The sequence below is a fragment of the Anneissia japonica genome, unplaced genomic scaffold, assembly GCF_011630105.1.
Source record: "Anneissia japonica isolate Jap-2015-1 unplaced genomic scaffold, ASM1163010v1 scaffold997_len2565447_cov190, whole genome shotgun sequence".
Classification (NCBI taxonomy): domain Eukaryota; kingdom Metazoa; phylum Echinodermata; class Crinoidea; order Comatulida; family Comatulidae; genus Anneissia; species Anneissia japonica.
In genome coordinates, this window is record NW_022696369.1 from 461,044 (window position 1) to 479,109 (window position 18,066).

Consider the following 18,066-nt stretch of genomic DNA (forward strand, 5'->3'; position numbering starts at 1 on the left):
TTTAAACATGTCAGTAAATAAAGAATAAAATACATGGTTATCCATCATAGTAGGCCTAATATTAAATATTATACACAGCATGTTGAAATCGATTAAAATAATGTATACATTAAATGCCTACTAATAATTCAGATATTCGGATGATAAACGCCTGCAACATCATCAATTGGATCTTACAGGACGATCGGGTCATTTTATTCAGATTGGCCTTGTCATGTTTCAGAGCAACATATTTTTTGGTATTAAAGTAACACTTTATTAAAAACAATCAATGAATTTTGTTACTCAAACGTCTTTATATTGATATTTTCAAGCATATTAGATGACCTGAAGAAAAAGTATCTAGATTTTAATTTAATTTGTTTTTATTTTTGGATAGCTTCATGGATAATCAACATTGTGACAATGAACGTGCAAGACCACACGCGCCGCCAAAGCTTTTGGTGAATTGAATCTCAAACGCGATAACGAAAGCTCTCTAAGTTACTGCATGATTGTTTTATAATTTTTATAAAACCGATTTCTTCTAATTTTAAATATATTTTCCATGAATTCGTGATTATTCGTCGTCATGCGTGGACTAAATGCGTGACAAATTTAAGATCTTCTTTCTGCCAAATCTAATCTAATCATATTTATTTATATAGCGCCTTTCTTTGCAGATACGAAGCGCTTCTGTCCCTGGTCATTGGATCCACATGCTAAGTGTTGCTGCTGTATTCAGCGCAGGAGCACGCAACCCCACCAGGTACCCATTTATACTCCTGGGTGGAGAGAAGAAATGCAGATAAAGTGCCTTGCTCAAGGACACAAGCGAAATGCACAGCGAGGGATTGAAACCCCGAACTCGAGGTTGGGAAACCAAACCTTTCACGCTTCGCCAAACCGCTTCCAAATGCGTGTTACATCCAAAATCACTTTGAAGCGGGACCGTCCCGCACGATGCGCGAGAAGCGGTTGGTAATGCGTGTTGTTAAGCAAGGACCCAATAGTATTTTGTTACGTTTCTTCACAGAGGGGGGTTCGTCCGAACCCCTTGAACCGCCCCCCCACCCTGGATCCGCCACTGCTTTCCATTGACACCAATCCGAATCATGACCATGTTTTATGTGTTGCGTCAGCCATCTTGAAATTCAAAATGGCGGCCGATGACTTTGGTAAAAAAATGGCACCTAACTTTTTTGAATTCAGCGCAGTGAAAATGATAAAAATTAGTCAATAAAATCCATTTTTGCTCAAAAATCTATCTGGATTACATAGAAAACTAGCTTAAATACTTGTTCTTATTTTATGTACATTTTAAGTAAGTATATTTTGCGATTATTTTTAAACAAATAAACACCTATTTTTAATTATGTTCCATTCTGGCTTGAGTGACAGTAGTTTTTATATGTCTAGTTTGTTGCCTGTCTAAAAATTCTGAGTTTAGACACCAAAATCATATCTGTAGCTTATTTAGTTTTAATTTTATGCACATTTTAGATAAATTTGGCGGCCATTTTGAAAAATGGCCGCCATTTGTATACAAGGAGTAAAATCAAGTGTCAACAGGGCTTAGGGTGACCAGGGCGGATTAATTAGGATATCTGGCTATGTGGATTGCTTCTAACATTCCACTCCCCCTAACTCATTTTTTTCAGATTTTTTTTTCTAGTCTAACATGCTCTCTGGACGATTACCTTTTCCGCCGCACGCGCACCACCATTCGTAATTTGCGGTTTCCTGATGTCCTTATATAATCGTTTTTCATTCAAGATGTGCCTCTTGAATTTAATAAGTTCTCCTAAGAACCCCTTTATTTTCATCTATTTTAATAAGCGCCCCATTCGAATAAGTGCCCCGTTTGAATAAGCGCCCTTCAAAAAAGGGCAAAAATATTTTAAGCGTCCGGGCGCTTATTCGCGCGAGTGAGTACGGTATGTTTTGGGAGGGAGTTCCAAAGCGTAGCAGCTGAAAATGAAAATGATCTGTGGCCATAGGATTTGGTGATAACTCTTGGAACAATGAGCAAATTAAGGTCAGAAGAACGGAGGGATGATAAGGAGACACTTAGGAAGGAGTTCGAGTAAAAGTGGGCTGTTGGAGTGGTTAATGGTAGCATTCCACAAGGCTCGTGGTTGGGGCCCATACTTTTTATTGTCTTTGCCGATGATCTCATGACGGAGGTACCATGCATTAAATATATGGATGACACCACCATCTATGAGCTCATTGGAAAGGACGGCATCATTGGGCTCCAACTCTAGACTTTATTTTCTGAGATAAATGAAAATAAAAGGGCATTTCACATAATTCTCCCAAGGTGTAATTATGACGAGGCACGTTTAATTCTAAATATTCCGCTGTTTGGAGGACAGATGTACCCGACTGTGCATTGAATACTTCCAAAAATTAAAATAATCCAATCACAGATTATATTATTTACTCCTTTCATCAACACGTATCATGAATTGAAGACAATCACCTAAATCATCAATCAGACAATCATCTAAATGTAATAAAAACAGATCTAAAAACTTTATCATTAACACCGGGTTCAAGGTTCAAAGTACTCCCTGCACAGTCAGACGGACATTGTTTTTGTTTTATTTTAATGTTTAATGCCTTGCTTTTGTCTTTTTTGTTGTTAGATGATTGATATTTTGATTTGTGTGAAATTGTTCAACTTCAATTTATGTAGGCCTACATAGTAGTAATTGCAATAAAATTGTTATCGTACCGTATCGCAATAGGAAAAATAATGATAGCAATAACAACAAAATCACAATAATAAGCAATAACACTAGCCACTACCCACCTTTGCTTGTATTTTATTTTTATATATCGTTTATACATAATATATATCGTTTGTACAAAAGTACACCTGTTCAATCAAAAAACTAATTTCACAGTTATCTACTTTAAAAAAATTTATATCTAGACATTTTAATTAGGTGACTTGTAAGATTTTTTAAGGAGCACATAATATTCAACCATCAAAAATTAACACGGAAATAACTTTTAGGCCTAATATACTCACTTTTCTAACTGTGTGTGCGAGTTTTTTTCTGGTTGCGTGGTTTTATATAGATGTATTGTGTTTATATAAATATACCGTCGTACATCCCTTGAAAAGCTTACAATTGTTGTCATAATAATTTATTGGCTGTGTTCCAAATAAAATTGTATATTGCTACTAGTCTACAAATCCTTCGTGTCAAATGCTTCTATAGCTATTGCAGACATATTTAGGTTAACAAACAAGAAATGTTAGCAAATTTATAAGTAGGTTTGGATAGAAGCGATTAACACAGCATACTGATTTAAAAATATAATATCATTATTATCATCGTTATAAAGTTTATTGATCAAAGAATTCCATCTAAGCTTAATCCAGGTGCGGTTTGTCGCAGCGGGAACATCGTGGTCGGGGTTTTCATCCCTCTCTGTGCATTTCGCTTATATCCTTAAGCAAGACATTTTATCTGCATTGCTTCTCTCCACAGGAGTATAAATAGGTACCTGGTGGGGTTGCCTGCTCCGTATACACTGATTACCAGCAACAACACTTAGCATGTGGATCCAATGACCAGGGAAAAGAACTGCGCTTTATAATCGCAAGGAAGAGGCGCATTATAAATGCCCATCAGTACCAGTACCAGTACCAGTACCAGTAGGCCAAACAATAGAAATGTCTTAAGATTCAGAATGATAAACAAAATAATTCGGCGTTTAATATCATATTACTGTTTGTTATAATATAAATACCAGTTATCTTGCTACCATAATGTTGGTGATGGTAGTAACGCTGATCATCATGTCAATGTGGATGGTAATTACAAGAACATTACTGAGGGTGGTGGTAATAATGATGATGTTGACGATTATAATTCAGGGGTGGCGCCAGGATTTGCCCAACGGGGGGACCGAGATCTCCGACTAGAGGCCGATACCCCCATCAAGGGGTCAGATTTCTCAGACGAAAGCAATGTGGGCGTGGTCGAGCTTCGATTAAAAGGTTTCGAAAGTGGTCCAGGGGGCGAAGCCCCCGAAAAGTTTAACAATTTTGGGGTTTCAAAGGCTATTTAATCGATTTTAGAGTCTACTAATATGTAGAAAATACATATAGGCTATTTTTTTTTCTCCCGACGAATTGTGCTTTTTCTCCCCGACGGTGGGTGGGGAGGGGGGGGGGGGCACCCCTGTTATTAAAATGATAATGATGGTGATGATGATAATGTTGGTGTGAATGGTCCTCACAATACCATTACTAATGATGATAAAGATAATAATGAAGAGAATAGTGAAGATGATGGGTGTTGATGATAAGGATGCTGCTGATGATATCACATTTGTAAAAATTTGATCGCTCTTTTAAATGATGCTTCTTTGATATTTGATTGCTAAATAACGAGACAAATTCTGAAATGAACCAACATCGTTCAGTTGATCATGGTTCCTTTGTTTTGGAATCTAAAAGACTGTTTTACATTTTCTTATCGTAAATGCTCGAAAAAGCGCCGGGGAGGTTATTAAATGTTTTGAGGCGTCGGTGCGGTGCTTATTCGAGAGCGGCGCTTATTAAAAAATATTGGCGTGCCGCTTTCCATGGCTGTACCCATGTTAGGCCTATATCACGTAATTTCCGTAGTTCAGTAGGCCTATCATTAGTCCTACGTCATCGTAAATGACCATTTATAAAGAAATATGTGTCTTCCTCGTGTTTTATTTATTCATTTTAACACTGTATACATTGTATTTAAAACCATGTTATTTTAAAGTGTTAATTACACACAGATTATACGTATACTCTCGATTAAGCACCACGGAGCTTCTTCGAAAGCGCCGCTTAGCGAAAAAAAAAATCAGGTTTGGCGCGGCGCTTACTCGAGAACGGCGCTTCTTCGAACATACGGTATTTATACTAAAATAGTTCCTTCCGTAGACTCATTTAAAGTTTATTACATTTGCCATGTTTATTGGAGTAAACAATTTTTTTCGAGTCTATCACCTTATAATCAAAAAGAGACTCCATCTGCGGCAGAGGCTCGGCCGAAGCCTTCAGCTATAAAGTTGGCCTTAAATTTGGAAAATTAAAAAGAAGAAAAGATGTTATTTTATCTGGTGACGAATAACACTCTGTTACAGACGAAAGAGCGTTGTTGGTAGGACTTTCCACTTGGTATTTTTACATGGATAAGTCAGGTTCTGCATACAGGGCATCTTTCTTTGAGTGTACTAAGTCATGATCATCTGCATTTGCTGAAGTGGCGGCATTTTCCTTCAAGACATTAGCAGTTTCAGCAACATCCGTCGTTTTATCTGGTGAAGCGTAATTGTTCTACTGATGCCATGACATTTGGTATTTACGTTTCATTGACATGTCAGGTTTTGCATACAGAGCATCTATGCTCGAATCTGCTATTTTATCAAGATTACCTACATGCTTTGCACTGACGACTGTCTTTTTTGTGATAGATCCCCAGAGCTAGCAACATCAGCCATTTCATGCGGCGAAGAGTAAAGACATGATGCTTCAAACGGAAGAGCATCGTAGGCCGGGTTGTCCACTTCACCTTCACAGTCGCTTTTAATCCCATCATAAGTGCGGTAAGAATTTTCATCATGATAACCTTCATATGTAGGATTCTCTTCAGATTCATAGCCATACGGATTCTCTCTGTCATGCGCACTTGAACTTTGATTCACTGCATATTTTTCCGGCTCAAGTGCATTATCGAATGAACTATTTGAAATATGGATGGTATATGGCACATTAGGTCCTGGCCTCTTTGTAGGCACGTTATACAAAGTATTGCACATTGACATTTTTTCTTTATCAACGTCACGGCATCCGTTTTTAGTAGAACCTCTCAGCACATCACAAGGCTTATCCTCAGCTATATCATCCATCAAAATTTCCGGGTTCATTTTGGTCTTTGACTTGCAACATAATCGTTTCCAAAACCTTAAATAATAATATTGAATATTTAAAATGTGATAATGATAATAAGTGTATACATATATTCGTTTCTTCGTTTCCTGAATAATTTTGTTTTGTGTTCTACTGTTTAACTCAGCGTTTTTGCATTATTTTTGTATATATATATATTCAAATTAGGTTGGCTGAGTAGTACTGTAAACTTAATATAAACAAACGGGTAAACATTGATCAACATAATACGTCCTCATCGTAATAATTTGAAAAACAAAAATAATAGGCCTGCACTAAATAGACCATAATACAACAATGAAATAAATTCTAAAGCGTTTAGGGGTAATGTTATAAGTATATATAAAATATGTATTTGAATGAAAAATACAATTTGCAATGACAAAATTGCCCCAACCTCCGAGTTGATATAATATAATAATTGTTTATGTTAAATATATAGGCCTATATATATTTATTTATTTATATTATATATATAATATATATTATATATATATATATTCCTATATTTATATAAAAGAATAATAATGATGATAATAATAATAATAATAATAATAATAATAATAATAATAATAATAACAACAACATTACAAGAGGGCTTCGAGTTTACCTCCATACTGTACCATGATACATATATAGGTACAGAAATTCACATAGCAATAATATAAAAATGTTAAAATATTTCTGCTCGTAGGCCTAAAACTTTAATTGGTATCAAAACAGAGGACTTAAGAGCTAAATTACGTTTAACAACAATTTGCATACACACCAGACTAAAATCAGGACTAAAATTGCTGCAACGGATGAGGCAGATACAAGCACGATCATCATCAAATCTGAAAAAGAAAAGAAATCATTTGGGCATACAGTATATTAAACTGAAAACAAAATCTAATCCTAAGCTTTAATGTTGAAAAATATCATGTTTATAGTTGACAAATGCTTATTATCATTTTCCTGTATTCTTTAAAACAGATAATATTTAGCCTTAGTATATTTTTTAACCTAGTACTTCTTTTGGTGTTTAAATTTAATCTACATGTTAAGGATGCAATGTGGAGAGTCGCTCAAAAAGCTACCATTTTTGGCAATCCTACTGTATCTTAATTTTATTGTTTTGGATATACTGCTACTTTGAAATTAAAGAAAACATAATAAAATATAAAATAAAATAAGGTGAATGTAATTGTTTCCCCAAAATACTAAAATAACATCGAAAGACATAACTTGAACGTATATTTTCAAATAAACTTTCCGCTTGAATAAACGCATCCTGGTGATGTAAACAAAATTTTACATTCTTGACATTATTCAATCATATGCCCTAGACTAAAATCAGGAGTAAAATTGCTGCAACGGATGACGCAGATACAAGCACGATCATCATCAAATCTGAAAAAGAAAAGAAATCATTTGGGCATACAGTATATTAAACTGAAAACAAAATCTAATCCAAAGCTTTAATGTTGAAAAATATCATGTTTATAGTTGACAAATGCTTATTATCATTTTCCTGTATTCTTTAAAACAGATAATATTTAGCCTTAGTATATTTTTTAACCTAGTACTTCTTTTGGTGTTTAAATTTAATCTACATGTTAAGGATGCAATGTGGAGAGTCGCTCAAAAAGCTACCATTTTTGGCAATCCTACTGTATCTTAATTTTATTGTTTTGGATATACTGCTACTTTAAAATTAAATAAAACATAATAAAATATAAAATAAAATAAGGTGAATGTAATTGTTTCCCCAAAATACTAAAATAACATCGAAAGACATAACTTGAACGTATATTTTCAAATAAACTTTCCGCTTGAATAAACGCATCCTGGTGATGTAAACAAAATTTTACATTCTTGACATTATTCAATCATATGCCCTAAAGTAACATTTTACTGTATATTCTGCTTAAATTTCAACACGCACAATCACTTTTTAAAACGTCTCACAACAGCTGCTAAGAAATAGTCAATGGGGGTCATACACCCATATCCAGAACCCATTATTCTGACCAGGCGGGGAGTGGCGGTCACGTTGGCCTCCTCTGAAAATTGAAAGACCTCTGGAAATTTACCTACTCTTCTCTGGATTTATTATGTTTCACTCAGTGTCTGTACAATTGAGTCTGGTTTCCTTAAAATTGCTACACTGTCGCTACAGTGTTTCAAGTGCAATCGTTGTACTGCATATCAGTCACCGACGCAATCGGGAAGGCTCCCGAAAACTGTCAGCGATATCGTGTAGCGATTGTATGGAAACAACGCTTAATTAAGCAGTCCAGTTCATCATACTGTATTTTAAGTTAACACAATCATGGGCGTCGGTCGACGGGGAACAGGGGGACAGGTCCCCCACTTTTAAAAGTATGGGGAAATCATATCAATTGTCCCCCACCCCCACTTTTCATCAATCTACGAATGACTGTTATTAATTTTGTCTGTTCACTTGTGCTCTGTTTCAAGTGCGGTGCGTATTTCTAGAACGCAATTGTTTGTACATTTCGTAACCATCTCAGTAACCACTCCATCGAGTTTATGGGTGCAACGGTTATCAGAGGCTAAATATATTTTGACAACAATGTAATGGAAGCGTGTAAACCTACTAGGCCAACATTTTTACATTATTATTATTATTATTATTATTATTATTATTATTATTATTATTATTATTATTATTATTATTATTATTATTATTATTATTATTATTATTATTATTATAAATGATTTAATCCTTTTGTTATTATTAAAACCCGTAGAGTTCTCCCTGTTCGTGTAACCCGGTTGACTCACATTAGCCATAAGTACACTGTTTTTACTCCCTCTGTTCGCACTGTCTCCCACTTTTGCTCCTTCATCGTCCGAACCTCGATTCTCTGGAATTCTCTGGAATTCTCTGCCTTCTTTATGTTTCCCTTAATCCTTTAACCTAAAGATTTTCAAAACTCCCTCTAACCTTTCTAGCCTAGTTCTCATCATTCCTTTGCATGTTATAGGTTTACCTTTGTCTTGCATCATCTGATAAAAATTTAAAACAAAATAAAATATATATACTAGTGTTTAATATTGTCTGCATAGATTTCTGTTTTTCTAATTTAAAAAAATATATTTAGTCAATTGAATTTTATATAGCGGTTATTAAACAATAATTACTCGCCATGACGTCATGATAATAATAAATAAAGTAAATCACCTTTATGTTTGTGAAATAAAAATACTAACTAATGTTTTGTGTGCTTCCTATCTCTCTAGTCCTGTTTTATTGTAAATTAGACGGCAGTATATCCACTCACAATAGTGTAGTCGCAATATTACTTGCACAAAAGTGAAATTCAAAAAGAGGAGGAAAGGAAAACCTCTTGATTTATTTCGAAAGTATTGTATATGCAAAGAGACTAAATTAGTGTGACTGTTTATAGTTTATCTTATTTATTTTTCATGGTTCGAATACGTCACAAGCTAATTAGTAGATAATAAATCATTATTTTTATGAATGTTAGTTTGCACGCAATATATACGTGAGCAGGACTATGATTACCAGGTGAATTGAAAAACTTAATGAGTATTTTAGTGACAGATTAAAGGGTGCCCTGCCAGCCCGCCTTCCCGAAATTTTCAAAATTTAGAAGTGGAAAAAAAAAAGAAAATGATATGTAAATTTAAGTCTGAGAGTGCTATTTCCAGCCAACTGAGGCGCCATAATCATAAATTTTCTACACTCCATCAGTAAATTCCCTCCCTGGGACACTCCATTAGTAAAAGACCCTCTCCTGGCCCCCTCTATTGCGAATTCCTGGATCTGCACTGTATTTTGAAAATGTAGTGTGGAAATAAATGTTCATTGCATTCCTTACAATCAATTAGATACGACTTATATAAGGCTATAGACGCCATAGCTTCCAAGGCCTTCGCCCCAGTCAAGTCTTGGCAATTTTCCCCTCCCCGCACTTCCAACAATGGATCGACGCCCTTGAACACAATGAAGCTACGGTTTTCAGGTCAACTGTCTTGTTACCCTTATCTGAGGTAGGCTTCATTGGTTTATCACTTTTACTAGTTGTTTCTTTGTTTTCACTGGTAAATGGCTGTACTGATGGTCTACCAGCAGTCGTGGATAATTGCTGGGTTGCTGAGAAACGAAAAAATGTGGGTTTATTATTATCAAGGCTGTGTTATGTGTTGCAGCATTTATGCGTGTGATTGTGTATAATGTTTACATGATAATTGTGTACACATTATTTATTGATTACCGTAAATTAGTTATTGTTATTTACATATACAGTAGAACCCCTCCTTTGGGACACGCCTATTCAGGGAACACCTCTATTAAGGGGACACTGTTTTGTGAAACTAGGGGTGATATATCTTTTAACACTGTGGCCAACCCCTGTTAAGGGGACACCCCTATTAAGGGGACGGGGACGAGGACGGACAACTTCTGAATGTGCCAAATGGCCAAATAACCCCTATTAAGGGGACACTTTTTTTTTTCCTGTTTATATTTATCACAACAAATACAACATTCTTAAAATAAAAACAATTCACTAAACTTTATAGCCTATATTGACACATTTAGAGCAACTTATTAAGGAACTTGTCACCTTTCTAACTATCACCTTTCTACTGCTTCTTGTCAAGGGCGAGCCTTTGCTAGACTACGTAATAATAATAATAATAATAATAATAACAATAATAATAAGAAGAAGAATAATGACAATAATAATAATAATAATAATAATAATAATAATAATAATAATAATAATAATAATAATAATAATAATAATAATATTTTAACTGAAATTGGAAATAGAATTTTGAACCAAGTAAAATAATCCGTCTTTGTTTGGTAGTAGTAGTAGTGTGTTTATATTTTCATGGTTTGTTCTTTTGCTTGTATCTGTTTAGTGTTATTCTGTTCTCTCCTCTTATTGATTTGATTGGATTTTGTATTTTGATTTTTTTTCTCCAATTTTTTCTTAGTTTTTATTTTAATTATTTTGGTATATGTATGAATAACTTATCCTTTTTAATGAAATTGTTCTATTTATTAAAGTTGTAGGCTTACTACTTTACTTCTATGTTCCTGAGGTTTTCTGAATAAATTTCTTTTTCTTCGTTTTCGTGCACTTTTATAAATTCATTCATCATAAAAACAATATTGGGAACATATAAAACTACTGTTGTTTTAATAACATTTCTGCTGATTTCATATTATAAATGAATTATTTGCCTTGAAAATTAATGCTATAAATTAGTTATAATTCTGTTGTAACTCATTATGTCAATAAAAATAAAATTATGAAGACTTTTGTCATCGTTATATGAAAATATGCAAAAAACCCCTATTTTGGCATTATTTTGGTTAGTGGCCCCTTATTAAGGGGACACTTTTTTTTTGGTCCCGAAGGTATCCCTTTAATAGGGGCTCTACTGTATCTAACAGTACCAGGTGTGGACAATAATAGGGAACTGTCGATATTGCACGACAACGATTGGACGTGGTCACTAAAAGTCACATACATATGCGAGAACGTTAAATCTAAGTACCAGCGTACGTAGGACGCACAGTAGGACGGTCACGCATGAGGAATTCCGCTGTAGCGTCGTGTCGTCGAACAAATCGAACCGCGGTAACGAGATCTCACCTGCATCACTTTTATTTTCAATTCAATACGACGTCGACCACTGATCTCTACCTGAGAAAACTAGTATAGTTGTCTCAGTCTCTACTATAATACGACCCATGAGCTACAGGTTAATTGCCTACCTTTGTTATTTTCGGTGTTAGTTTTCGTAATTGGCTCATCACTAATACCAGTTCTGTCTTTGGGTTCACCATTTACCGTGGCTACTACTGATGTATGCATGCGATAAGTGGAACTTAACGGTATAATACTTCTAGAAAATGACTGTATTGACATGCCATCAGTAGTCGTGGATAACTGCGTGGTTGCTGTGAGACGAAAAAAAAGTATTTATAGTCTTCTGAATGTGTCAGATTTACTTGTGTACACATTATGTATTTCAGTGGTTCTAATAATAATTTAAGGTATTGATTGATTACTGCCACTTACTTATTGATTTTTCACAAATATAACCATATTCAGGATTTGCAGTTTCAGCCCCTATTAGCGCGGTACTCACAATGTCGTACCATTTGCCAGGTTCGAGGTTTTCCAGGGTCGTCATATACACTACTGCAGAGTAATGAACAGGAACATTTGGTTCATTAATGCCCCATAACAACTCCATAGCAGTATCATCGGATTCCCAGTTCCACCTATGTTGATCCATTCCCATCTGGCGTGATAATCCGATGGCGTAGTTTCCACGTGTGCAATTATCTTGGAGAAAGTTCAAGATTGCATCGTTTTCATCTGAACTGGTTATGCTTACAAGTTGATAGCCTGATTGTTCACATATTTCTTTAAGGTCGTTCCATGTTTTCAAACCGAAATAGTCTGTTTCAACAAATGTAGCTTCATAGTGCGATGACCCAAAATAAAAGTCTACACAGACTACATTAAAAGAGAATTTGTTATTCAAAATAAGGTGTACTGATTAGTACACAGTCAAACAAAAAAACCTAACATCTGAAAAATATTTACATGGCGCTTTTGCAAAAATACCCATCATCATAAACTGCATTCTACTATAACAAGCAAAACACAATTAAAAATGAATATATTGCAATAAAGAACTAACAAAATATATGTGTACTAATCACTACAATTCATATTTGTCATACCATTTTAAAGAATGTTTTCTTACAATATAAATAACTCTACTCAAATTATTAAGCTCCATAATAAGAATACTGTACAAATACAAATACTGTAGTTCAATCTTGCAACTTACAAAAGTAATTGATGTGGGATGTACAAAATAATAAACACCAAATTATTTATTAAAATATACTTAATAATAAATGAAAACATTACGTTTACGAGTAGCTCACACCTAGTAGGCCTATGGTTAATTGGCATAGGCCTAAGCAAATTAGTACTTACGTGCCGAAACTTTTCTAATACCAATACTTTTGTGAATTATAATACAGTGAGCCGTGAAATTTACTACATCATAATGGATGAAAACGAGCAATTTAGTGTAGGCCTATAATATATACCTATAGGCCTATACACAATGATATAGGCCCTATTACACGAAATTTTACATACAAAATTCTTCCTTACCTGTGCTCGTATCTCTAAAAAAAATAGGCAAAATATTTAAAATATGTAAATAATATGACTTGTAATACCGTGACAGAATCGGAAATAGGCCTTTTTATAACATTTCCTTGATCACAGGATGCCACGATACGCTTACTAATCAGTAGCCGCTGGCGATGATATATATGATTCGTGATTCCAGATACACATTGTAATGGAAAATCAATTAATAATGAAACTTAGAAGCTTACTAGCAAATAACAAAGTTAAACGGAATACCTTCACTATAGACAACTGAAAGAAAACCATGTAGTATTAAACTGATACAGAGAAACATTTTTAAAACCTGACCAACATGTTCATAGCGAATAAGGAAATACGAATATAATTTCAACATGTATGGGGGCGCTAGTAATACAATCCATATAATTATATATAATTAGACGCCTATTGATAGAAATAACTATCACCTTTATTGTGTATATGCTTTATGCAATGTAGATCAGTTACGCTGACGAAGTTTTCAGGAGAGGACGAAATATTCGTTTAAATAAAATATATTTATGTTCCGAAATGTCAACATTTTCTTTACAGTAGTTTGTCTCCGGCACACGCACTTTTCTTTATAATACGTGGAACATACGTGCAACACACACATGACTATTATATATATATATACAAATATCTATATACATATATAGGCCTATATACATATACATATATACATATACACATATATATACATATATATACATATATACATCTATATATATATATATATATATATATACAATATATATATATTTATATACACAACCAGAAACAAAACATACGCAAACATTCCATTCTAAATGAGTCTACTTGCTGCAATTTATTAAATAATCTATTTAAAAAAAAGGTATAGTACCGGTACTTGTTCTACAATAATTATTTTGCCATGGATAATACGTACTGAAAATGGATTGCATTGAATATCATTATTAAAGCCTATGCACTTATTGGTTACATTATAATTTGAATACTCCAGGCAAATCTTCCAGTATTTAGAACAAGGAAAGGTATAGACATGTAAGTTGGTGTTAGATAATAACGCAAAAAAACATTGTTATTTGATATAAATACTGTTGACCAAAGAATTATCATTTTGCTTTATTAATACTGTAAAGAAATTCCAATTAAATAAAATAATGCTGCGCCATAACAGCTATTATCCACCCAAATGATACAAAGACAACACGTAATATGCTTAATCTCAACAAGCAATGCATCATTGGCATGGACACTCCCCAAAAGTTTTGTTCACCCGCATATCCCTCCCTAATTGAACTACGCGCCTTGAGGTAGGGTTATTGCCTAGTGACCCACATACACTTCCCTAATGGAACATGCGTATTGAGGTTCGTTAATCCACTAATGTCCTACCGACCAAAATACCCCTCCCTAATTGTCTTGTGGTGAGGTTGAATGTTATTACTCTAGTGACGCACATATCCCACTCATCAAGATAATACATGAAAATAAATACAAAGTACACTTTAAAAGAATAGAATCATGATATAAAAATATTCATTGACATGGTATACTGTGATGATATAATAATGATGAATGGGCTGGTAGCAATTATTATAATGATAACGACAATTATGATTGTTATGATGATAAAAATTATGATATGGATGATCATGATGATGACGACAACGGTGATGGTGGTGGTGGCCACGATGGCTGTGATGTCGTCGTCATCATCATCATCATACCATTACCCTCATCACACTTTTATAATAAAATTCAACCAATAGCAACATGTTTTATATTTCTGTCAGGTTTTGTATACAAATCATCTATAAGTGCATTTCCTACGGATCACAATTATGATATTTTCAGTGTCATCACCAGATTAATCTAGTGAATCATAACGTCTTTCCGGTTCAATTGGATGAGCTTCTTCTGTGATCTCAGCAAACATTTTCCCTGATGTCTTTTCTTTACATAAATGTTTGCCATTATCCAAAGTTATATTGTATATATCACACGGCATAACCTCATCTACACCATTCGTAAGTTTGTGTTCCGTTTCTCTCTTAGACTTGCAGCATAATTGATCACGAAACCTTAAAATGAACAACCGGAAAATAAAATTCGTATTTATTGAAATGCTCTATATTATAGTATCACCTACATTAAGTGGAAGCGGTTACCCTCGTTGTGCAAGTCGCTTCCCTTTACCCAGGAGTATAAATGCGTAACAACATACATTGGGAAGGTAAACAGAAAAGCTAATGTGTGGGAGGAGTGGCAACCCCCACCCCCCAGTCTTTCACAGTCTGGCCCAAACGCCGTTAGAAAAAAGATGGGCACTCCGGCCTGTGAGCTCAGAGTTTTAGGTGGGACCTTTTTACTTTCACCATGGAGGAAATATATGCTTTCACATACATTGAATCTGGAATAATATCAAACAAAACAAAAAGTTGTTTATCAACAATACAGTAGTCACTTGGTCCTGTATATTCTAATACTATATTTTGGCACTGAACAGGGATACGTCTACCTATGTTTATTTTGTTCTTGTTCATTATAATTCATTCCCTCCTGTTACCAACAAATTAGACAAAGTACATGTGCTGTGATCATTTGTGTTGCACAGTACTGTGTATGTTCACCAATAGTAATTTCTTTATGAATATATAAATAAAAACAAACACGTACTGTCTACATAATTTTAATTTAGTAATGTTAACTCATATTTTGTATTTATCTGTAAACAACTAAACAGCATTATTTAAAAAAAATAGTAGAAACCAAACTTTAAAAGACCCTCCAGTTAATAATTAAGGTAGCAAACTCATGATAAAAACACACTAATTCTATTGTGTATTATGATGTATTTCATAAACCGATCGAATGGGGGTATACGTACTTATAGAGTAATATTAGAACTACACTACCAATAACAAACGGCAACACAGGCGCCAGCATGATCATGAATAAATCTGAAAATAGAAAACAAATCATGAGTTTTACCAATAAAAAAAATCACAACAAGCCTACAGTTATAATATGTATGATGATGGTGATAAAGATGTTTATAATGATGATGATGATGATGATGATGATGATGATAATAATGATGATGAAGATGTTGATGATGATGAAAATTTCTGATGAAAGATTATGATGATGATAATGATTTTGATGATGACAATAATGGTGACGACGACGACAACGACAACGACAACGACAACAACAACAACAACAATAATAATAATAATAATTATTATTATTATTATTATTATTATTATTATAATGATAATAATAATAATAGAATTACGAAGGAAATGAACGTTCCGATCGTAGGTTGCCCAAGACCATTATTTCCTCTATCTGAATTAGCCCGAGGAGTAAATGATTCACAACTGAAACCAGTTCTTTCTTTAGTTTCACCGATCACTGTAGCTGATATTAATAATAATAATAATAAGTGTTATTATTATCCAACAGTACCAGGTGTGGACAATAATAGGGAGCTGTCGATATTGCACGACAATGATGCGAGAACGTTAAATCTAAGTACCAGCGTACGTAGGACGCCCAGTAGGACGGTCACGCATGAGGAATTCCGTTGTAGCGTCGCGTCGTCGAACAAATCGAACCGCGGTAACGAGATCTCACCTGCTTCACTTTTTATTTATTTTAATATTTTATTTATTTGTGTATCTATTTATTTTTATTTTTTACATTTTTTTTTTATTTTTTTTATTTTTTTTTTTATTTATTTATTTTTTTTTTTTTCAATTCAATTCAATACGACCAATGAGCTACTGGTTAATTGCCTACCTTTGTTATTTTCTGTGTTAGTTTTCGTAATTGGCTCATCACTAATACCAGTTCTTTGGGTTCACCATTTACCGTGGCTACTACTGATGTATGCATACGATAAGTGGAACTTAACGGTATAATACTGCTAGAAAATGACTGCATTGTTATGCCATCAGTAGTCGTGGATAACTGCGTGGTTGCTGTGAAACGGAAAAAAAAGTATGTAGGCCTAATATTCTTCTGAATGTGTCAGATTTACTTGTTTACACATTATGTATTTCAGTGGTTCTAATAATAATTGAAGGTATTGATTGATTACTGCCACTTACTTATTGATTTTTCACAAATATAACCATATTCAGGATTTGCAGTTTCAGACCCTATTAGCACGGTACTCGCAATGTCGTACCCGGGTCGTCATATACACTACTGCAGAGCCAATAACAGGAACATTTGGTTCATTACTGCCCCATAACAACTCCATAGCAGTATCACCGGATTCCCAGTTCCAAGCAGTTTGATGATTAATTCGCATCTGGCGAGATAATCCGATGGCGTAGTTTCCACGTCCGCAATTTTCTTTAAGGAAGTTCAATATTGCATCGTTTTCATCTGAACTGGTTATGCTTACAAGTTGATAGTCTGATTGTTCACATATTTCTTTAAGGTCGTTCCATGTTTTCAAACCGAAATAGTCTGTTTCCACAAATGTAGCTTCATAGTGCGATGACCCAAAATAAAAGTCTACACAGACTACATTAAAAGAGAATTTGTTATTCAAAATAAATTGTACTGATTAGTACACAGTCAAACAAAAAAAGTAACATCTGAAATATGTTTTGATTTGTTGAGCATTATTTACATGGCGCTTTACAAAAATACTCTTCATCATAAACTGTATTTTACTATAACAAGTAAAACACAATTAAAAATGAATTCATATTGCAATAAAGTATTACACAAAATAAAGCTTAGCAATGTGTACTAATTACTTTATATTTATATGTGTAATTTTGCCCTACCTGACGTGGAAATGTACCGAATACTCAGTACATTTGTAAACAACTACGAAAAAAATCGCAAGTTGTTCTCGGGAAAATTACACCTATACATGTTTCTCCTGACGCAAATCCAGTTATTGTCTATTTA

General features: G+C 34.0%; 1 protein-coding gene and 1 long non-coding RNA gene across 2 annotated transcripts; both read right to left on the minus strand.

Annotated features, from left to right (window-relative positions):
- Positions 1-7,239: 7,239 nt before the first annotated feature.
- LOC117102041 lies at positions 7,240-13,410 on the minus strand. The gene is made up of 6 exons (XM_033242256.1): positions 13,353-13,410; positions 12,004-12,447; positions 11,697-11,882; positions 9,919-10,058; positions 8,886-8,947; positions 7,240-7,324 (listed from the first exon to the last, which is right to left on the minus strand). The coding sequence occupies exons 1-6, from the start codon at positions 13,408-13,410 to the stop codon at positions 7,240-7,242; spliced, it is 975 nt and encodes a 324-aa protein (XP_033098147.1).
- A 1,650-nt stretch (positions 13,411-15,060) lies between these two features.
- Positions 15,061-17,337, minus strand: LOC117102071. Its single transcript, XR_004444356.1, has 4 exons — positions 17,247-17,337; positions 16,936-17,117; positions 16,019-16,091; positions 15,061-15,212 (listed from the first exon to the last, which is right to left on the minus strand). It is a non-coding gene; the product is annotated as an uncharacterized LOC117102071 (long non-coding RNA).
- Positions 17,338-18,066: the final 729 nt, after the last annotated feature.